At 43.7% G+C, this 25,381-nt stretch overlaps 1 protein-coding gene across 2 annotated transcripts in view; it reads left to right on the forward strand.

Annotated features, from left to right (window-relative positions):
* insrb (insulin receptor b) overlaps positions 1-25,381 on the forward strand; it is a 178,663-nt gene that overhangs the window by 40,197 nt on the left and 113,085 nt on the right. For both annotated transcript variants that reach the window (XM_031785483.1, XM_031785485.1), the window contains exon 2: positions 4,920-5,462. In XM_031785483.1, the coding sequence (XP_031641343.1) occupies positions 4,920-5,462 (543 nt within the window). The remainder of the gene's footprint in view (positions 1-4,919; positions 5,463-25,381) is intronic.

Here is a 25,381-nt window from a genome sequence, read left to right on the forward strand (position 1 = left end):
AGTTTGTACCTGGTTTGTTGACATGTTTGAGAATTAAACATTAACCCAGCAATAAGTTAAGTACCGTGTGTGTGTGTGTGTTGCGGTGTGTGTGTTGCGGTGTGTGTGTTGCGGTGTGTGTGTTGCGGTGTGTGTGTTGCGGTGTGTGTGTTGCGGTGTGTGTGTTGCGGTGTGTGTGTTGCGGTGTGTGTGTGTTGCGGTGTGTGTGTTGCGGTGTGTGTGTTGCGGTGTGTGTGTTGCGGTGTGTGTGTTGCGGTGTGTGTGTGTTGCGGTGTGTGTGTGTTGCGGTGTGTGTGTGTTGCGGGGTGTGTGTGTTGCGGGGTGTGTGTGTTGGGGTGTGTGTGTGTTGGGGTGTGTGTGTGTGTGTGTTGGGGTGTGTGTATGTTGGGTTGGGGTGTGTGTGTGTGTTGGGGTGGGTCTGTACTGGTGGGTGGGTCTGTACTGGTGTGTACTGGTGTGTGTGTGTATGAGTGTACTGGTGTGTGTGTTTTTACTGGTGTGTACTGGTGGGTGGGTGTGTACTGGTACGTGTGTGTACGAGTGTACTGGTGTGTGTACTAGTGTGTGTGGGTGTACTGGTGTGTGTACTGGTGTGTGTGTGTGGGTGTACTTGTGTGTGACTACTGGTGGGTGTGTGTACTAGTGGGTAGGTGTGTTTGTGTATACGTACTGGTGTGTGTGTGTGTGTGTGTGTGTGTACTGGTGGGTGGGTGTGTGTATACTGGTGAGTGTACTTGTGGTTGTGTGTGTGTGTGTGTGTGTGTGTGTGTGTGTGTACGTACTGGTGTGTGTGTGTCCTGGTTGGTGTGTGTGTGTACTGGTGGACGGGTGTGTATACTGGTGAGTGTACTTGTGTGTACTGGTGGTTTTGTGTGTGTGTGTGTACTGGTGTGGGTGGGTGTGTACTTGTGTGTGTGTGTGTGTACTAGTGTGTGTGTGTACTGGTGGGTGGGTGTGTGTGTGCACTGGTTGTGTTTGTGTGTACTGGTGGGTGTGTGTGTACTGGTTGTGTTTGTGTACTGGTGGGTGTACTGGTGTGTGTGGGTGTTCACTGGTGGGTGGGTGTTCACTGGTGGGTGGGTGTTTGTACCGGGGTGGGTGTGTACTGGTGTGAGTGTGTGTACTGGTGTGAGTGTATTGGGGGGGGGTGTACTGTGTGGGTCTGTATGTCGGTGTGTGTGTGTGTGTGTGTGTGTGTACTTGGGTGTGGGGCTTTGTGTACTGGGGTGGTGTTTGTGTGTACTGTGGTGTGGGTGGGTGTGTTCTGGTGTATACTGGTGTGTGTGTGTGTGTGTGTTTTTGTACTGGGGTGGGTGTGTATTGGGGTGTGGGTGGATGTGTACTGGGGGCTGTGTGTGTAGTGTGTGTACTGGGGTATGGGTGTGTGTTCTGGGTGTGTGTGTGTGTGTGTGTGTGTGTACTGCGCTGTGTGTATGTGTGTGTACTGGGGTGTGTTTGAACCGGGGTGTGGGTACTGGGCTGTGTTTTAGTGTGTACTGGGGTATGTGTTTTTACTGGGGTGTGTGTGTACTGGCGGGGGGTGTGTGTAATGGGATGTGTGTGTACTGGGTGTGTGGATGGTTGTGTGTGTGTGTGTGTACTGGGGTGTGGGGCTGTGTACAGGAGGGGTGTGTTTGTGTGTACTGGGGGGGTGTGTACTTGAGTGTATTGGGGTGTGGAGCTGTGTGTGTACTGGTGTATGTGTGTGTGTACTGGGTTGTGTGGGTTTACTGGGTTGTGTGTTTGTGGGTTTACTGGGTTGTGTGTGTGTTTGTGGGTTTACTGGGTTGTGTGGGTTTACTGGGTTGTGTGGGTTTACTGGGTTGTGTGTGTGTTTGTGGGTTTACTGGGTTGTGTGGGTTTACTGGGTTGTGTGGGTTTACTGGGTTGTGTGGGTTTACTGGGTTGTGTGGGTTTGTGGGTTTACTGGGTTGTGTGTGTCTGTGTTTTGTACTGCGGTGTGGTTGTGTACTGCGGTGTGGATGTGTACTGCGGTGTATGTACCGGGGGGTGTGTGTGTGTGTACTGTCGTTTGTGGGTGTACTGTGGTGTGTGTGTGTGTGTGTGTGTGTGTGTGTACTGGGGGGGTTGTTCACCGGACGTGCTACCTGTCCCAGACCTGCTGTTTTCAACTCTCTAGAGACGGCAGGAGCGGTAGAGATACTCTGAATGATCGGCTATGAAAAGCCAACTGATATTTACTCCTGAGGTGCTGACTTTGCTGCACCCTCGACAACTACTGTGATTATTATTATTTGACCATGCTGGTCATTTATGAACATTTGAACATCTTGGCCATGTTCTGTTATAATCTCCACCCGGCACAGCCAGAAGAGGACTGGCCACCCCTCATAGCCTGGTTCCTCTCTAGGTTTCTTCCTAGGTTCTGGCCTTTCTAGGGAGTTTTTCCTAGCCACCGTGCTTCTACACCTGCATTGCTTGCTGTTTGTGGTTTTAGGCTGGGTTTCTTTACAGCACTTTGAGATATCAGCTGATGTAAGAATGGCTTTATAAATAAATTTGATTTGATTTTGATTTGTGTACTGGAGGGAATGTGTGTACTGGGGTTGGGGGTGTGTGTGTGTACTGGGGGTCTGCTTACTGGTGTGTACTTGTGTACGGAGGGTTGGTGTGTGTACTGGGGGGTGTGTGTGTGTGTATAGTGTACCACCTTGAATCAGTGTCTTCATCTTAGTGGGCAATTGTTATAGCACGAATGTGCAATACATTGAAGATAATCTTTCTGTGATAATGAATTCTCCATTCCTTCCATCCCCATCAACACAACAGTGTGCCCAGCTCAGCTCAGCTCAGCCCAACTCAGCCCAGCTCAGCTCAGCCCAACTCAGCCCAGCTCAGCCCAGCTCAGCCTCACTGAACAAAAACATCAACATAACATTAAACCATTTACTGAACTACAGTTCATATAAGGAAATCAGTCAATTGAAATAAATTCATTAGACCCTAATCTATGGATTTAACATGACTGGGAATACAGATATGCATCTGTTGGTCACAAATCATCTTCTTTTTTTAAAGGTAGGGGTTTGGATCAGAAAACAAGCCAGTATCTTGTGTGACCATCGTTTGCCTCATGCAGCGTGACACATCTCCTTCGCCTAGAGTTGATCAGGCTGTTGATTGTGGCCTGTGGAATGTTGCCCCACTTCCTATTCAATGGCTGAGAGACGTAGCTGGATATTGGTGGCAACTGGAACACGCTGTCGAAAACACGTCGATCCAGAGCATCCCGAACATGCTCAGTGGTTGACAGGTCTGGTGAGTGTGCAGGCCATGGAAGAACTGGGTTTATTTTCAGCTTCCAGGATTTGTGTACAGATGCGACAAAGGATCGTTCATTTATCATGCTGAGGTGATGGCTGCAGGTTAAACGGCTTGAGGATCTCCTCACGGTATCACTGTGCATTCAAATTGCCTTCCATAAAATGTCATTTGGTTCGTTGTCTGTAGCTTATGCCTGCCCATATCATAACCCCACCATAGGGCACTCTGGTCACAACGTTGACATCAGCAAACCGCTCTCCCACTTGACGCCATACACGCTGTCTGCCATCTACCCGGTACAGTTGAAAACAGGAATCATCCATGGAGAGCACACTTCTCCAACGTGCCAGTGGCCATTGAAGGTGAGCATTTGCCCATTGAAGTCGGTTACGGCGCTGAACTGCAGTCAGGTCAAGACCCCGGTGAGGGCGATGAGCTCGCAGATGTCCTTCCCTGAGACGGTTTCTGACAGTTTGTGCAGAAATTCTTCGGTTGTGCAGTTTCATCAGCTGTTCAGGTGTCTGGTCTCAGACGAACCCAGCAGGTGAAGCAGCCAGATGTGTAGGTACTGGGTTGGCGTGGTTACACATGGTCTGCAATTGTGAGGCTGGTTGGACGTACTGCCACATTCTCTAAAATGCCGTAGGAGAGGCGGCTTATAGTAGAGAAATTAATATCTAATTATCTGGCTACAGCTCTAGTGGACATTCCTGCAGTCGTCATGCCAAATGCACACTCAACTTGAGACATCTGTGGCATTGTGTTGTGTGACACAACTTCACATTTAAGGGTGGCCGATTTTTGTGTGTGTCCGCAGCACAAGGTGCACCTGTGTAATGATCATGCGGTTTAATCAGCTTCTTGATATGCCACACCTGTCAGGTGGGTGGATTATCTTGGCAAGAGAGAAAAGCTCACTAACGGGGATGTAAACACATTTGTGCACAAAATTTGAGAGAAATACGATTTTTGTGCAGTATGTAACATTTCTGAGATCTTTTATTTCAGCTACCGAAACGTGGGACCGACACTTTCCATGTTGCGTTAATATATATTTTTTCAGTATAGATTATGAAAAATTGCCTTCCGGGCTTTTTATTCCTAGCATTACCATTATCACTAGTTTACTCCAATTAAGGGAGGGGTGGTAAGGTAAGGAAGATGCATTTAAAGAAATGTGATTGGTTACATATATATGCATACATACATACATTTCTGCTATTTATATATATGTTGTAGAATAATAGTGAAGACGTCAAAACTATGAAATAACACACATTTCAGGTATGAGTCTGTGACATCACTGAGGGGAAATCCAGTCCAATCCGAGTGGTGCTGTACAGTAGCTATCTAAGAGAATGCAGCGGCCCGATGAATGGCTTGATTCTCGTGTGTGTAAAATATTAGTGTATCATGGTTGTAGCTGGAAGAGAGAAGGCAATGACGCTATCTCCCGCTTGTATTCTTTATTTTTAATTGTACACTCATCCGTGTGTCTTAAAACCAACACTAACCGATGTTACTGCAACTTATTTTTATGTTCTTGTCTTGAATCAGTTACATTTCTGTCATTCAATGAACCAAGTGCTTATCAAGATGGCTACTGACATGTCTCCTCTTCTCCCTTTCTCCAGTCTGTCAGAGTAAAGACATCCGTAACAACGTGACCAACCTGCAGTTGTTAGAGAACTGCACGGTGATCGAGGGCCACTTGAAGATCCTCCTCATGTTCAAGACTGAGGACTTTAGGGGAATCAGCTACCCCAAGCTGACCGTGGTCACCGACTTCCTCCTCCTGTTCAGGGTCTACGGTCTGGAATCCCTCAGCGACCTGTTCCCCAACCTGACGGTGATCCGAGGCAACAACCTGTTCTTCAACTACGCCCTGGTTCTGTTTGAGATGGTGCACCTGAAGGAGTTGGGGCTCCACAGCCTCATGAACATCACTAGAGGAGCCGTGAGGTTGGAGAAGAACCCGGACCTCTGCTACCTCTCTACCCTGGACTGGTCCAAGATTCTGGACACGGTGGAGGACAACTACATCGTGTCCAATAAGAACAACCAGGAGTGTGGGGACGTGTGTCCGGGCACGGCCCAGGGGAAGACCACCTGCCCACAGACCACCATCAACGGACAATTTGGAGAGCGCTGCTGGACTCAGAACCACTGCCAGAGAAGTAAGTATTTTTGAAATTTTTTAGTTACTCCGTCTGGTAAAGAACACACAATACAGAGTACTGAATAGATCTTTTGATATCTCAAACATTAGTAGCCCCACTCCGTTTTTCTTTCGGTTCCATTCCTGATACGTGCCATATGTTCAGTTGGCATAATGTGAATCTATGAAGGTGCATGCCGGTGTGCTTGGCATTTTCATCCAATTGAATCCGTGTTACCCGTGTGGACTTGTCGATTGATATCAGGTTATATATTGTTACCTATAGGAGAACTTGAACTCTGCCTCTGGATGTCTTGACTTCTCCTCTGATGTCATTTCACCTCGTGTAAAGCAGGAAGTCGTCTCTGGAGCTGTCTGTCTGTTTAGGTATCAGGGTGGATGAGAGAGCGGCAGACAGACGATTATGGAAGAGAGATTTCATTCGGATGAATCATGTTCATAACAGCGAGGGACCGTTGTTCTTTCTATAGTACTCCACGGGTTATGCCGACTCCCCACCTGGGATGAGGGGGGGGGGGGGAATACCTAGTTTGCAATTTAAAGTTATCAGGCAGACTATCATTGGATAGTGAAAATGCATTTGATGTGGTAAGGTGCAGCCTGGGCTCTCCTCTGCTGTCATCCCCTCTCTTCTCAGTGTGATGGATCTGTGTGTGTGTGTGTGAGTCAGTTTATATGACGGATCAGTGTGTGTGTGTGTGTGTCAGTTTATATGACGGATCGGTGTGTGTGTGTGTGTGTGTGTCAGTTTATATGACGGATCGGTGTGTGTGTGTGTGTGTCAGATTATATGACGGATCGGTGTGTGTGTGTGTGTGTGTGTGAGAGTCAGTTTATATGACGGATCAGTGTGTGTGTGTATGAGTCAGTTTATATGACGGATCAGTGTGTGTGTGTGTCAGTTTGTTCGTGTGTCTGTAAGAATCAGTTTTATTTTTACACTGCTGCTACTCGCTGTTTGTCTATGCGTAGTCACTTTACCCCTACCTACATGCACAAAAAGACTAACCTGTACACCCGCACATTGACTCGGTACCGGCTACCCCTTGTATATATCCTCGTTATTGTTATTTTATTGTGTTACTTATACTACAGTAAAAACATGTTCTTTTGTTTTTAAACAGTGTTGCTTGTAAGTAAGCATTTCACGGTAAGGTGTGCTTGGCACACCTGTTGTACACCTGTTGTATTCGGCGCATGTGACAAATAGATTAGATTTGAGTTCACTCAACTAGTATCTGTTAGAACACAGGCTAGTTCACTCAACTAGTATCTGTCTGTTGGAACACAGGCTAGTTCACTCAACTAGTATCTGTCTGTTGGAACACAGGCTAGTTCACTCAACTAGTATAAGCTATTGTGTGTGTGCTGCACCTCAGGAAGATTAGCTTACGTCTTGGCGTCAGCTAATGGAAATCCCATGAAATAAAGTAAAACACAAGCTAGTAACTAGTGATGCGCGAAGTCAACTCCTAGTTAACACGTCAGGCCATTGTTTTTGATGTATTTAATCTTCAATATCGCACAATTATTTAGCTATTTGGCTGCGCCAAAACTTCAACATTTGTCCTTCATAGCTTGTTCTTCGTCATCTTTTTAAATACGGAGCCAATGTGTTTTCAGCACTTGTATTTCCATGACTGATCAAACCTTGTGTCTCTCTTGTCCCTCTGCAGAGAACAATATGTTTGGAACATCAAATCGAGGAAGAAAAAAAGAATCACAGTATCGAATCGTAATACATATCAGTATCGCGATATTGTATTGCGAGGTCCCTGGCAATAACCAGCCCTACTAGTAACAGTCAGCCTTCCCGGTGCAGAGAGAGACAAAATGGCTGCTATTGTAAGGCACTGAGAATGGTTATTATATTGCGAAAGGGATTGTTAGCGTCTGTTGTTTCTAGGGCTCAAGACTAGTGTTCAGAGTATTTAACAACCTCAACGGCCCTATTTACATTTTCACATTCATTCCCGATTACAGCTCTGTGTCGTGTCTGTTCTTATATCTCTTAGGCCCCGCCTCCCTCCCAACGAACTGAATGTCTCTGAAAATATAGGAATCAATTATTTGAAGAATTCTCTACCATTCTTTCTTTGATTCTATTCTTCCATCTTGTTGTGTGTGTAACGAACACTAGAATCTAACAGGCCTACGTCAGTCAGAACCATTAATGATAGCTTGTACTGTATTTTTTAAATATGCTGTTAAAAAAATATCACAACATGTAAAGTATGACACAGGGTCTTAAAAAGAGGCCTTTACTCTCCAGAGGGAAGCTGCTATAGAGGGATTCTAGCTAGCGTAGTGGCTAATGAGTGAACAAATGAGAGGGAGAGATGGAGGCAGTGAGAGAGTAGGGCTGGGAAATGCCAGGGACATCACCATACCATATTATCACCATACTGAGGGACCTCACCATACCATATTATCACCATACTGAGGGACCTCACCATACCATATTATCACCATACTGAGGGACCTCACCATACCATATTATCACCATACTGAGGGACATCACCATACCATATTATCACCATACTGAGAGACCTCACCATACCATATTATCACCATACCATATTATCACCATACTGAGGGACATCACCATACCATATTATCACCATACTGGGGGACCATACCATATTATCACCATACTGGGGGACCATACCATATTATCACCATAACAAGGGACCATACCATATTATCACCATACCATATCACCATACTGAGGGACATTACCATACCATATTATCACCATACTGAGGGACCTCACCATACCATATTATCACCATACTGAGGGACCTCACCTTACCATATTATCACCATACTGAGGGACCTCACCCTACCATATTACCACCATACCATATTATCACCATACCATATTATCACCATACCATATTATCACCATACTGAGGGACCTCACCGTACCACATTATCACCATACCAAGGGACCATACCATATTATCACCATACCATATTATCACCATACTGAGGGACCTCACCATACCATATTACCACCATACTGAGGGACCTCACCATACCATATTATCACCATACTGAGGGACCTCACCTTACCATATTATCACCATACTGAGAGACCTCACCATACCATATTATCACCATACCATATCACCATACTGAGAGACCATACCATATTATCACCATACCATATTATCACCATACCATATTACCACCATACCATATTATCAACATACTGAGCGACATCACCGTACTGAGAGACCTCACCATACCATATTATCACCATACTGAGGGACCTCACCATACCATATTATCACCATACCATATCACCATACCATATTATCACCACACCATATTACCACCATACCATATTACCACCATACTGAGGGACCTCACCATACCATATTACCACCATACCATATTATCACCATACCATATCACCATACTGAGGGACAATACCATACCATATTATCACCATACTGAGGGACCTCACCATACCATATTATCACCATACTGAGGGACCTCACCATACCATATTATCACCATACTGAGGGACATCACCATACCATATTATCACCATACTGAGAGACCTCACCATACCATATTATCACCATACCATATTATCACCATACTGAGGGACATCACCATACCATATTATCACCATACTGGGGGACCATACCATATTATCACCATACTGGGGGACCATACCATATTATCACCATAACAAGGGACCATACCATATTATCACCATACCATATCACCATACTGAGGGACATTACCATACCATATTATCACCATACTGAGGGACCTCACCATACCATATTATCACCATACTGAGGGACCTCACCTTACCATATTATCACCATACTGAGGGACCTCACCCTACCATATTACCACCATACCATATTATCACCATACCATATTATCACCATACCATATTATCACCATACTGAGGGACCTCACCGTACCACATTATCACCATACCAAGGGACCATACCATATTATCACCATACCATATTATCACCATACTGAGGGACCTCACCATACCATATTACCACCATACTGAGGGACCTCACCATACCATATTATCACCATACTGAGGGACCTCACCATACCATATTATCACCATACTGAGGGACCTCACCATACCATATTATCACCATACCATATCACCATACTGAGAGACCATACCATATTATCACCATACCATATTATCACCATACCATATTACCACCATACCATATTATCAACATACTGAGCGACATCACCGTACTGAGAGACCTCACCATACCATATTATCACCATACTGAGGGACCTCACCATACCATATTATCACCATACCATATCACCATACCATATTATCACCACACCATATTACCACCATACCATATTACCACCATACTGAGGGACCTCACCATACCATATTACCACCATACCATATTATCACCATACCATATCACCATACTGAGGGACAATACCATACCATATTATCACCATACTGAGGGACCTCACCATACCATATTATCACCATACTGAGGGACCTCACCATACCATATTATCACCATACTGAGGGACCTCACCTTACCATATTATCACCATACTGAGGGACCTCACCCTACCATATTACCACCATACCATATCACCATACTGAGAGACCATACCATATTATCACCATACCATATTATCACCATACCATATTATCACCATACTGAGGGACCTCACCGTACCACATTATCACCATACCAAGGGACCATACCATATTATCACCATACCATATTATCACCATACTGAGGGACCTCACCATACCATATTACCACCATACTGAGGGACCTCACCATACCATATTATCACCATACTGAGGGACCTCACCTTACCATATTATCACCATACTGAGAGACCTCACCATACCATATTATCACCATACTGAGGGACCTCACCCTACCATATTACCACCATACCATATCACTATACTGAGAGACCATACCACATTATCACCATACCATATTACCACCATACCATATTATCAACATACTGAGCGAAATCACCGTACTGAGAGACATCACCATACCATATTATCACCATACTGAGGGACCTCACCATACCATATTATCACCCTACCATATTATCACCCTACCATATTATCACCATACCATATCACCATACCATATTATCACCACACCATATTACCACCATACCATATTACCACCATACTGAGGGACCTCACCATACCATATTACCACCATACCATATTATCACCATACTGAGGGACCTCACCATACCATATTACCACCATACCATATTACCACCATACCATATTACCACCATACCATATTACCACCATACCATATTACCACCATACCATATTAATATTATCACCATACCATATTATCACCATACTGAGGGACCTCACATACCATATTACCACCATACCATATTACCACCATACCATATTATCACCATACTGAGGGACCTCACCATACCATATTACCACCATACTGAGGGACCTCACCATACCATATTACCACCATACCATATTATCACCATACTGAGGGACCTCACCATACCATATTACCACCATACTGAGGGACCTCACCATACCATATTACCACCATACCATATTATCACCATACTGAGGGACCTCACCATACCATATTTACCACCATACCATATTATTACCATACCATATTAATATCACCATACCATATTATCACCATACTGAGGGACCTCACATACCATATTATCACCATACCATATTACCACCATACCATATTATCACCATATTATCACCATACCATATTACCACCATACCATATTATCACCATACCATATTATTACCACACCATATTACCACCATACCATATTACCACCATACTGAGGGACCTCACCATACCATATTACCACCATATTGAGGGACCTCACCATACCATATTATCACCATACCATATTACCACCATACCATATTATTACCACACCATATTACCACCATACCATATTACCACCATACTGAGGGACCTCACCATACCATATTATCACCACCATACTGAGGGACCTCACTATACCATATTACCACCATACCATATTATTACCATACCATATTATCACCATATTAATATTATCACCATACCATATTATCACCATACTGAGGGACCTCACCATACCATATTATCACCATACCATATTACCACCATACCATATTATTACCACACCATATTACCACCATACTGAGGGACCTCACCATACCATATTGCCACCATACCATATTACCACCATACTGAGGGACCTCACCATACCATATTATCACCATACTGAGGGACCTCACCATACCATATTATCACCCTACCATATTATCACCCTACCATATTATCACCATACCATATCACCATACCATATTATCACCACACCATATTACCACCATACCATATTACCACCATACTGAGGGACCTCACCATACCATATTACCACCATACCATATTACCACCATACTGAGGGACCTCACCATACCATATTACCACCATACCATATTACCACCATACCATATTACCACCATACCATATTACCACCATACCATATTAATATTATCACCATACCATATTATCACCATACTGAGGGACCTCACATACCATATTACCACCATACCATATTACCACCATACTGAGGGACCTCACCATACCATATTACCACCATACCATATTATCGCCATACTGAGGGACCTCACCATACCATATTTACCACCATACCATATTATTACCATACCATATTAATATCACCATACCATATTATCACCATACTGAGGGACCTCACATACCATATTATCACCATACCATATTACCACCATACCATATTATCACCATACCATATTATTACCACACCATATTACCACCATACCATATTACCACACCATATTACCACCATACCATATTACCACCATACTGAGGGACCTCACCATACCATATTACCACCATATTGAGGGACCTCACCATACCATATTATCACCATACCATATTACCACCATACCATATTATTACCACACCATATTACCACCATACCATATTACCACCATACTGAGGGACCTCACCATACCATATTATCACCACCATACTGAGGGACCTCACCATACTGAGGGACCTCACCATACTGAGGGACCTCACTATACCATATTACCACCATACCATATTATTACCATACCATATTATCACCATATTAATATTATCACCATACCATATTATCACCATACTGAGGGACCTCACCATACCATATTATCACCATACCATATTACCACCATACCATATTATTACCACACCATATTACCACCATACTGAGGGACCTCACCATACCATATTGCCACCATACCATATTACCACCATACTGAGGGACCTCACCATACCATATTATCACCATACTGAGGGACATCACCATACCATATTATCACCATACCATATTATCACCATACTGAGAGACCTCACCATACCATATTATCACCATACCATATCACCATACTGAGGGACATTACCATACCATATTATCACCATACTGAGGGACCATACCATATTATCACCATACCATATTATCACCATACCATATTATAACCATACTGAGGGACCTCACCGTACCACATTATCACCATACCAAGGGACCATACCATATTATCACCATACCATATTATCACCATACTGAGAGACCTCACCATACCATATTACCATACTGAGGGACCTCACCATACCATATTACCACCATACTGAGGGACATCACCATACCATATTACCACCATACTGAGGGACATCACCATACCATATTATCACCATACTGAGGGACCTCACCATACCATATTATCACCATACTGAGAGACCTCACCATACCATATTATCACCATACTGAGGGACCTCACCCTCCCATATTACCACCATACCATACCATATTACCACCATACCATATTACCACCATACCATATCACCATACTGAGGGACCTCACCATACCATATTACCACCCTACCATATTATCACCCTACCATATTATCACCATACCATATTATCACCATACCATATTATCACCACACCATATTACCACCATACCATATTACCACCATACTGAGGGACCTCACCATACCATATTACCACCATACCATATTATCACCATACTGAGGGACCTCACCATACCATATTACCACCATACCATATTACCACCATACCATATTACCACCATACCATATTACCACCATACCATATTAATATTATCACCATACCATATTATCACCATACTGAGGGACCTCACATACCATATTACCACCATACCATATTACCACCATACCATATTATCACCATACTGAGGGACCTCACCATACCATATTACCACCATACTGAGGGACCTCACCATACCATATTACCACCATACCATTTTATCACCATACTGAGGGACCTCACCATACCATATTACCACCATACTGAGGGACCTCACCATACCATATTACCACCATACCATATTATCACCATACTGAGGGACCTCACCATACCATATTTACCACCATACCATATTATTACCATACCATATTAATATCACCATACCATATTATCACCATACTGAGGGACCTCACATACCATATTATCACCATACCATATTACCACCATACCATATTATCACCATATTATCACCATACCATATTACCACCATACCATATTATCACCATACCATATTATTACCACACCATATTACCACCATACCATATTACCACCATACTGAGGGACCTCACCATACCATATTACCACCATATTGAGGGACCTCACCATACCATATTATCACCATACCATATTACCACCATACCATATTATTACCACACCATATTACCACCATACCATATTACCACCATACTGAGGGACCTCACCATACCATATTATCACCACCATACTGAGGGACCTCACTATACCATATTACCACCATACCATATTATTACCATACCATATTATCACCATATTAATATTATCACCATACCATATTATCACCATACTGAGGGACCTCACCATACCATATTATCACCATACCATATTACCACCATACCATATTATTACCACACCATATTACCACCATACTGAGGGACCTCACCATACCATATTGCCACCATACCATATTACCACCATACTGAGGGACCTCACCATACCATATTATCACCCTACCATATTATCACCCTACCATATTATCACCATACCATATCACCATACCATATTATCACCACACCATATTACCACCATACCATATTACCACCATACTGAGGGACCTCACCATACCATATTACCACCATACCATATTACCACCATACTGAGGGACCTCACCATACCATATTACCACCATACCATATTACCACCATACCATATTACCACCATACCATATTACCACCATACCATATTAATATTATCACCATACCATATTATCACCATACTGAGGGACCTCACATACCATATTACCACCATACCATATTACCACCATACTGAGGGACCTCACCATACCATATTACCACCATACCATATTATCGCCATACTGAGGGACCTCACCATACCATATTTACCACCATACCATATTATTACCATACCATATTAATATCACCATACCATATTATCACCATACTGAGGGACCTCACATACCATATTATCACCATACCATATTACCACCATACCATATTATCACCATACCATATTATTACCACACCATATTACCACCATACCATATTACCACACCATATTACCACCATACCATATTACCACCATACTGAGGGACCTCACCATACCATATTACCACCATATTGAGGGACCTCACCATACCATATTATCACCATACCATATTACCACCATACCATATTATTACCACACCATATTACCACCATACCATATTACCACCATACTGAGGGACCTCACCATACCATATTATCACCACCATACTGAGGGACCTCACCATACTGAGGGACCTCACCATACTGAGGGACCTCACCATACTGAGGGACCTCACTATACCATATTACCACCATACCATATTATTACCATACCATATTATCACCATATTAATATTATCACCATACCATATTATCACCATACTGAGGGACCTCACCATACCATATTATCACCATACCATATTACCACCATACCATATTATTACCACACCATATTACCACCATACTGAGGGACCTCACCATACCATATTGCCACCATACCATATTACCACCATACTGAGGGACCTCACCATACCATATTATCACCATACTGAGGGACATCACCATACCATATTATCACCATACCATATTATCACCATACTGAGAGACCTCACCATACCATATTATCACCATACCATATCACCATACTGAGGGACATTACCATACCATATTATCACCATACTGAGGGACCATACCATATTATCACCATACCATATTATCACCATACCATATTATAACCATACTGAGGGACCTCACCGTACCACATTATCACCATACCAAGGGACCATACCATATTATCACCATACCATATTATCACCATACTGAGAGACCTCACCATACCATATTACCATACTGAGGGACCTCACCATACCATATTACCACCATACTGAGGGACATCACCATACCATATTACCACCATACTGAGGGACATCACCATACCATATTATCACCATACTGAGGGACCTCACCATACCATATTATCACCATACTGAGAGACCTCACCATACCATATTATCACCATACTGAGGGACCTCACCCTCCCATATTACCACCATACCATACCATATTACCACCATACCATATTACCACCATACCATATTATCACCATACTGAGGGACCTCACCATACCATATTACCACCATACCATATTACCACCATACTGAGGGACCTCACCATACCATATTACCACCATACTGAGGGACCTCACCATACCATATTAGCACCATACTGAGGGACATCACCATACCATATTATCACCACACTGAGGGACCTCACCATACCATATTATCACCATACTGAGGGACATCACCATACCATATTATCACCATACTGAGGGACATCACCATACCATATTATCACCATACTGAGGGACATCACCATACCATATTATCACCATACTGAGGGACATCACCATACCATATTATCACCATACTGAGAGACTTCACCATACCATATTATCACCATACCATATTATCACCATACTGAGGGACATCACCATACCATATTATCACCATACCATATTATCACCATACTGAGGGACATCACCATACCATATTATCACCATACCATATTATCACCATACCATATTATCACCATACCATATTATCACCATACCATATTATCACCATACTGAGGGACATCACCATACCATATTATCACCATACTGAGGGACATCACCATACCATATTATCACCATACTGAGGGACATCACCATACCATATTATCACCATACTGAGAGACCTCACCATACCATATTATCACCATACTGAGGGACATCACCATACCATATTATCACCATACCATATTATCACCATACTGAGGGACATCACCATACCATATTATCACCATACCATATTATCACCATACCATATTATCACCATACCATATTATCACCATACTGAGGGACATCACCATACCATATTATCACCACACTGAGGGACCTCACCATACCATATTATCACCATACTGAGGGACCTCACCATACCATATTATCACCATACTGAGGGACATCACCATACCATATTATCACCATACTGAGAGACCTCACCATACCATATTACCACCATACCATATGATCACCATACCATATGATCACCATACCATATGATCACCACACCATATTACCACCATACCATATTACCACCATACCATATTACCACCATACTGAGGGACCTCACCATACCATATTACCACCATACCATATTATCACCATACCATATTATCACCATACTGAGGGACCTCACATACCATATTATCACCATACCATATTATCACCATACAATATTATCACCATACCATATTATCACCATACCATATTATCACCATACCATATTATCACCATACTGAGGGACCATACCATATTACCACCATAACATATTATCAACATACCATATTATCAACATACTGAGGGACCTCACCATACCATATTACCACCATACTGAGGGACCATACCATATTATCACCATACTGAGGGACCATACCATATTATCACCATACTGAGGTATTGGTATGTATTGTGATTCTCACAAATCTACTGCATATGTATTGCGATTTGATGATGCAAACATATTGCTCACTATGTCTGTTGCAAAGAGGTGAGAGAACCATGAGAACATGAGTTTTGATCATTCAGGGAAATCAAAGTTCTGGAAACAGTTTGTCTCTATTTTAAAAGATGGGGAAAACAAGCTATTAGAAAACAAGCTATGATTGTATTACCTACAGTAGCAAAAAATCTATACTTTGAGTCAAATGTCGAAATAATATCATCCCAAAAAATATATTGATGTGTAACTATCAATTTTTGTCCCCCATCACTATGAGAGAGTGGCCTCCCTGGCTAGGGAAAGGGCAGCGTCACTATGAGAGAGTGGTGTCCCTGGCTAGGGAAAGGGCAGCGTCACTATGAGAGAGTGGTGTCCCTGGCTAGGGAAAGGGCAGCGTCACTATGAGAGAGTGGTGTCCCTGGCTAGGGAAAGGGAAGCGTCACTATGAGAGAGTGGTGTCCCTGGCTAGGGAGAGGGCAGCATCACTATGAGAGAGTGGTGTCCCTGGCTAGGGAGAGGGCAGCATCACTATGAGAGAGTGGTGTCCCTGGCTAGGGAAAGGGCAGCGTCACTATGAGAGAGTGGTGTCCCTGGCTAGGGAAAGGGCAGCAGCAGTCTTCTCTCCATCATGTGATGGGCACTAGTTTAGTCAAGCGGTGTACGGTAACGCTGGAGCCATTTCTAAAACATTATGCAATGCCTCTCGCATGTACAGCGAGGTGTGTGTGTGTGTGTGTGACAGTGTGTCTCCTCAGCCAAGGAGAGAGCTCCTGTTCCCTCCTTTCATCTGACACGTGTTCTATCTACCCCACCACCATTGCCCAAGCCCCCTCCACATTTCCTGCATTACGTCCTCTACCGCTCTGGAGCAGTACTTGACGAGTTTGTCTTTGACTCCTGAAAGGCACCTCATGTAACTAATGGAGGGCGGGGTGTTATTTACTTGCGTGGTTGCGCAATGTACCAACAGTTATGCACACATACGGCTCGTCTCTGTGTCTCTCTCTATGTGTGTCTCTCTCTATGTCTCTGTGTCTCTCTCTATGTCTCTCTCTATGTCTCTCTCTCTGTCTCTCTGTCTCTCTGTCTCTCTCTCGCGTACTATCTTTAATTAGAGTGAATGAAGATTTCCACACGTGGAGGTACAGTACATTAGATGGAGCTTTAAACTTAATGGCTGAGTGGAAACTCTGTAGTGGCTAACTCAACTCCTGTAGTGGCTAACTCAACTCCTGTAGTGGCTAACTCAACTCCTGTAGTGGCTAACTCAACTCCTGTAGTGGCTAACTCAACTCCTGTAGTGGCTAACTCAACTCCTGTAGTGGCTAACTCAACTCCTGTAGTGGCTAACTCAACTCCTGTAGTGGCTAACTCAACTCCTGTAGTGGCTAACTCAACTCCTGTAGTGGCTAACTCAACTCCTGTAGTGGCTAACTCAACTCCTGTAGTGGCTAACTCAACTCCTGTAGTGGCTAACTCAACTCCTGTAGTGGCTAACTCAACTCCTGTAGTAATTGTGGTGTTTATCACTGTGTTCAGTCAGTACAGTGCCTGGACTAGAGTAGTAACTAAGTGCTGCTATGGCTCAACCATGTTTCCCCCTCACATCACAGAGACCACTTAATATCCACAGGAGATGGAAACTATCCTCTTAATCCAAAATGGCACCCTATACTCTATATAGTGCACTGCCCTATGGGCCCTGGTCAAAAGTAGTGCACTAAATAGGGAATATGGTTCTATTTGGGATGTAGACAAAGTGTTTTGAGTGTGTGGCAGTTGGGAGAAGATGCTAAAGGAACAAATGTCATTTTAAAATAGTCTTTGGTCATCAGTAGACTGAGAAGTGACATTCATTGGCCAGGCAGCGCCGTCTGTTTCTGTACGATAACGGGCAGGTAGCCTAGCTAGCATAGAGGAGTGGAGGAGGTCATTCTTCTAGTAGGTTTTGCTCAGGGTGCAATTTCCTCTGGTTTTACACGCTGTCGCTAGTCGTTGTGGGTTTTCTGGTTGATTGAATGGAGCTGGCGTGGTGTTTCTCCAAGTATTGGGACAGTGACTCTTTGTATTTTGTATTTTTTTGCTCTACACTCCAGCACTTTCGATTTTGAAATCAAACAATGACTATGAGGATAAAGTGCAAACCGCCAGCTTTAATTTGACGGTATTTTCATCCATATCGGGGGAACCGTTAAGAAATTACAGCAATTTCTGTACTTATTCCCCTCCCCTCCCCCCCAAAAGGAATTGGTACAAATTCGCTTTAATGTGTACTAAAGTAGTCAAAATTGTAGGATTTGGTCCCAAATTCATAGCATACAATGACGACATCAAGCTTGTGATTCTAGAAATGTGTTGGTTTGTTTCCAGTTATTTTGTGCCTAATAGAAATTAATGTTAAATAATGTGTTGTGTCATTTTGGAGTCACTTTTATTGTAAATAAGAATAGAATATGTTTAAAATATCTACATTAATGTGGATGCTACCATGATTACAGATAGTCCTGAATGAATCCTGAATAATGAAAGCTACAGACTCGCAAATATCATACCCCCAAGACATGCTAACCTCTCACCATTACCATAACAGGGGAGGTTAGCAATTTATATCATACCCCCAAGACATGCTAACCTCTCACCATTACCATAACAGGGGAGGTTAGCAATTTATATCATACCCCCAAGACATGCTAACCTCTCACCATTACCATAACAGGGGAGGTTAGCAATTTATATCATACCCCCAAGACATGCTAACCTCTCACCATTACCATAACAGGGGAGGTTAGCAATTTATATCATACCCCCAAGACATGCTAACCTCTCACCATTACCATAACAGGGGAGGTTAGCAATTTATATCATACCCCCAAGACATGCTAACCTCTCACCATTACCATAACAGGGGAGGTTAGCAATTTATATCATACCCCCAAGACATGCTAACCTCTCACCATTACCATAACAGGGGAGGTTAGCAATTTATATCATACCCCCAAGACATGCTAACCTCTCACCATTACCATAACAGGGGAGGTTAGCAATTTATATCATACCCCCAAGACATGCTAATCTCTCACCATTACCATAACAGGGGAGGTTAGCAATTTATATCATACCCCCAAGACATGCTAACCTCTCACCATTACCATAACAGGGGAGGTTAGCAATTTATATCATACCCCCAAGACATGCTAACCTCTCACCATTACCATAACAGGGGAGGTTAGCAATTTATATCATACCCCCAAGACATGCTAACCTCTCACCATTACCATAACAGGGGAGGTTAGCAATTTATATCATACCCCCAAGACATGCTAACCTCTCACCATTACCATAACAGGGGAGGTTAGCAATTTATATCATACCCCCAAGACATGCTAACTGACTGGTTGAGGCTACTGACTGGTTTTCTGATCCAAGCCCCTGCCTTTTTTAAGGTATCTGTGATCAACAGGTGCATATCTGTATTCCCAGTCATGTGAATCCATAGATTAGGGTCTAATTAATTGATTTATATTGACTGATTTCCTTATATGAACTGTAGTTCAGTAAAATCTTATTGCATGTTGTAAAGGTTGTCATTGTAAATAACAATTTGTTCTTAACTGACTTGCCTGGTTAAATACACCTTATTATATATATATATATATATATATATATATATTTATTATTATTATTATTATTATTATTATTATTATTTGATTTTTTTTTGTTGTAAATTAGTGATGGAATTTTCAATTATTTTGTTCCAGTAACGTCCTCTGGTCTTTTGTGAATAGCTTTAGGTTTGTTCCAGTAATGTCCTCTGGTCTTTTGTGAATAGCTTTAGATTGGTTCCAGACCAGAAGGGGGGGTGGGGGGGGTGTTCATAAATAGTAACATGTGGGCCAGTGTTTGACGTTGTTTTAGAAGCCTTGGTAACTACTTTAACAAGGTTTCTGTCACCTGAGGTGTCCTGATAGGGAGATGGAGGAAAGTCCTCTGATTTAAAAAGAGCAATGCTCTCGGTAGAGAGAGAGAGAGAGGGAGAGAGAGATCTGATGGCACACGGTGTTCTGTTATTGTGAATGTTGTTTGGCCCCACAGACAGTCTCTTGCGCAACAGAGGGCGCTTTCCAGGTCGAAGTTCGTACTGCTGTGGAGGGCTGTGCTCTTTTGTTGTTTTTGCTGTTTTTCAGGCACCTCACCCAACCACACAGGGCACCATTGTCACCCCCCCCCCCCCCCCCCCCCCCTCCCATCACCAAGCAGGTTTGGGATGAATTAGAATTGAATGCAGTCAAATCCGGAAGTAAAATGAAAATTCCAATTTCATAAACTGGAAAAAGTGGCATCTCAAAAAACGGAGAAGTATACATGTAAACAAAAAGTGGAACTCGTCTTTTCAGCTCATTTTATCACCTGATTTCCTAAACAAAATGTATTTAAAAAATATATATATATATATTTATATATATATATAGCTTACGGTCAAAAGTTTTAAAACACCGACTCATTCAAAAATATATATATTTTTAAACCAGTCCTGTCATTGTCTGCGGCCAGAAATAGGGAGTGATCTGTTACATGTACAATGGAGACCAAAAGGATTGGGACAAATTTCTCTTGTGTATTAAAGTAGTCAATGTCTAATATTTGGTCCCAAATTCCATAGCACGCAATGATTACGTCAAGCTAGTGACTCTACAAACTTGTTGGATACATTTGCTGTTTGTTTTGGTTGTGTTTCAGATCATTTTGTGCCCAATAGAAATGAAGGGTAAATAATGTGTTGTTTTGGAGTCACTTTTATTGAGAAATAAGAAATAATAGGATATGTTTCTAAACACTTCTACATTCATGTGGCTGCTACCATGATTATACATAATACTGAATTAATCCTGAATAATGTTAGACGCACATATCATACCCCCAAGACATGCTAACCTCTCACCATTACAATAACAGGGGTGGTTAGCATTTTATATCATACCCCCAAGACATGCTAACCTCTCACCATTACAATAACAGGGGTGGTTAGCATTTTATATCATACCCCCAAGACATGCTAACCTCTCACCATTACACTAACAGGGGTGCTTAGCATGTTATATCATAACCCCAAGACATGCTAACCTCTCACCATTACACTAACAGGGGTGGTTAGCATTTTATATCATACCCCCAAGACATGCTAACCTCTCACCATTACAATAACAGGGGTGGTTAGCATTTTATATCATACCCCCAAGACATGCTAACCTCTCACCATTACAATAACAGGGGTGGTTAGCATTTTATATCATACCCCCAAGACATGCTAACCTCTCACCATTACAATAACAGGGGTGGTTAGCATTTTATATCATACCCCCAAGACATGCTAACCTCTCACCATTACAATAACAGGGGTGGTTAGCATTTTTAGGCAAGAATGATGTTTGTGCATTTTGCACATTTTTGACCATCCTTCTTGGCTTCATTAGAAAGAGGGAAGCGTGCCAAACCATATGAATGCGCTAGGCTAGTAGCTAGCCAGTGGCTGCACTGCTTCTGAAACATCAGTAAGAGAAGCTTTAGCATGAACGCCGTGATTTTATTTTACCCGAAGGCTTGTGTTGCATCGTTCTTTGCTTTTGTGAGTTTTTCCTGAACATGTGACCATCGGTTGGGGAAAAAACCCTACTGTTGCTATTGGCTACCAACAGGCCTTAGAGCTCCTGGATGTAGATGTACTGTAGTCTAGTGATGAGAAACTGTTTTAGATTCTCCCCTCCTCACTCGCCTCTGTCCTGCTAAGAGGTTTCTCTCCTAACACACACACACACCTTGCTTCTCTTCAGATCAGTGCCCTGCTCTTTATCTCTCCTTCAGGGCTGCAAACTCATTACGGGTCATCTCTCTCCCTCTCTCTCATCCGCTGACATTGAGCGGGCTCCGTCTCTCTCTCGCTCTCATCCGCTGACATTGAGCGGGCTCAGTCTCTCTCTCGCTCTCATCCGCTGACATTGAGCAGGCTCCGTCTCTCTCTCGCTCTCATCCGCTGACATTGAGCGGGCTCCATCTCTCTCTCGCTCTCATCCGCTGACATTGAGCGGGCTCCGTCTCTCTCTCGCTCTCATCCGCTGACATTGAGCGGGCTCCGTCTCTCTCTCGCTCTCATCCGCTGACATTGAGCGGGCTCCGTCTCTCTCTCGCTCTCATCCGCTGACATTGAGCGGGCTCCGTCTCTCTCCCTCGCTCTCATCCGCTGACATTGAGCGGGCTCCGTCTCTCTCCCTCGCTCTCATCCGCTGACATTGAGCGGGCTCCGTCTCTCTCCCTCTCTCTCATCCGCTGACATTAAGCGGGCTCCGTCTCTCTCCCTCTCTCTCATCCGCTGACATTGAGCGGGCTCCGTCTCTCGCTCTCATCCGCTGACATTGAGCGGGCTCCGTCTCTCGCTCTCATCCGCTGACATTGAGCGGGCTCCGTCTCTCGCTCTCATCCGCTGACATTGAGCGGGCTCCGTCTCTCGCTCTCATCCGCTGACATTGAGCGGGCTCCGTCTCTCGCTCTCATCCGCTGACATTGAGCGGGCTCCGTCTCTCGCTCTCATCCGCTGACATTGAGCGGGCTCCGTCTCTCGCTCTCATCTGCTGACATTGAGCGGGCTCCGTCTCTCTCTCGCTCTCATCTGCTGACATTGAGCGGGCTCCGTCTCTCTCGCTCTCATCCGCTGACATTGAGCGGGCTCCGTCTCTCGCTCTCATCCGCTGACATTGAGCGGGCTCCCGCTCGCTCTCATCCGCTGACATTGAGCGGGCTCCCGCTCGCTCTCATCCGCTGACATTGAGCGGGCTCCGTCTCGCTCTCTCTCATCCGCTGACATTGAGCGGGCTCCCTCTCGCTCTCATCTGCTGACATTGAGTGGGCTCCCTCTCGCTCTCATCCGCTGACATTGAGCGGGCTCCCGCTCGCTCTCATCCGCTGACATTGAGCGGGCTCCGTCTCGCTCTCTCTCATCCGCTGACATTGAGCGGGCTCCGTCTCGCTCTCTCTCATCCGCTGACATTGTGGCCCAGTGTGGTTTTCTTTTTTTAAACTTTATTTTCATACGAGGGTGGAAAAAAGGAAGGAAGGAGGGAGGGAAGGTGGACACGGCCGAGACGAGTGCTGCTTGCAAACGGGTAGACCGTGAGAAAAGGAGAAGAGTTTGAGTCCAGAGAAGAGAACAAACATGGCTATGCTTTTCAAATGTTGCTCCCAGGTACACACAGCATTCCTGCTCCTGCACATTCATCACAGGACAGAAGGGAAGGAAAAGGCTACATGGCCCAACCAGTAGACGATGGTAGTCGGTGGCCATTTTGTATTTTTCCCTCCTCAGGACAAAGCATTCTAGAACTCCTCTGAGATGGAACTTGCAGGCACATGTAGGCTGAGAGGACATGGCTGTCTGTCTGATGACAGGCACTAGTCTGGGGCCACTGCCCACCAGTGGTATGCTTGTTATAGGTGGTTTAGCCAGATACTCAGTCGACCACGCCCACAAGCTGTATTTTACATTGACCCCCATTTGTAAAAGAGCCAACTTCATATGTAGCGGGCAAGATTATAGTTTTAGCCGGAAGAAGAATTATCACTGAATTATCCCGATGTTTGTCAATGAATCCCATAAGGGATGGGTTGCCAACTGCCGATTTGACACAAGTAAGAAGGGATGGGTTGCCAAC

The sequence above is a fragment of the Oncorhynchus kisutch genome, linkage group LG13 (genome assembly GCF_002021735.2).
Source record: "Oncorhynchus kisutch isolate 150728-3 linkage group LG13, Okis_V2, whole genome shotgun sequence".
NCBI classification, from domain to species: Eukaryota; Metazoa; Chordata; class Actinopteri; order Salmoniformes; family Salmonidae; genus Oncorhynchus; species Oncorhynchus kisutch.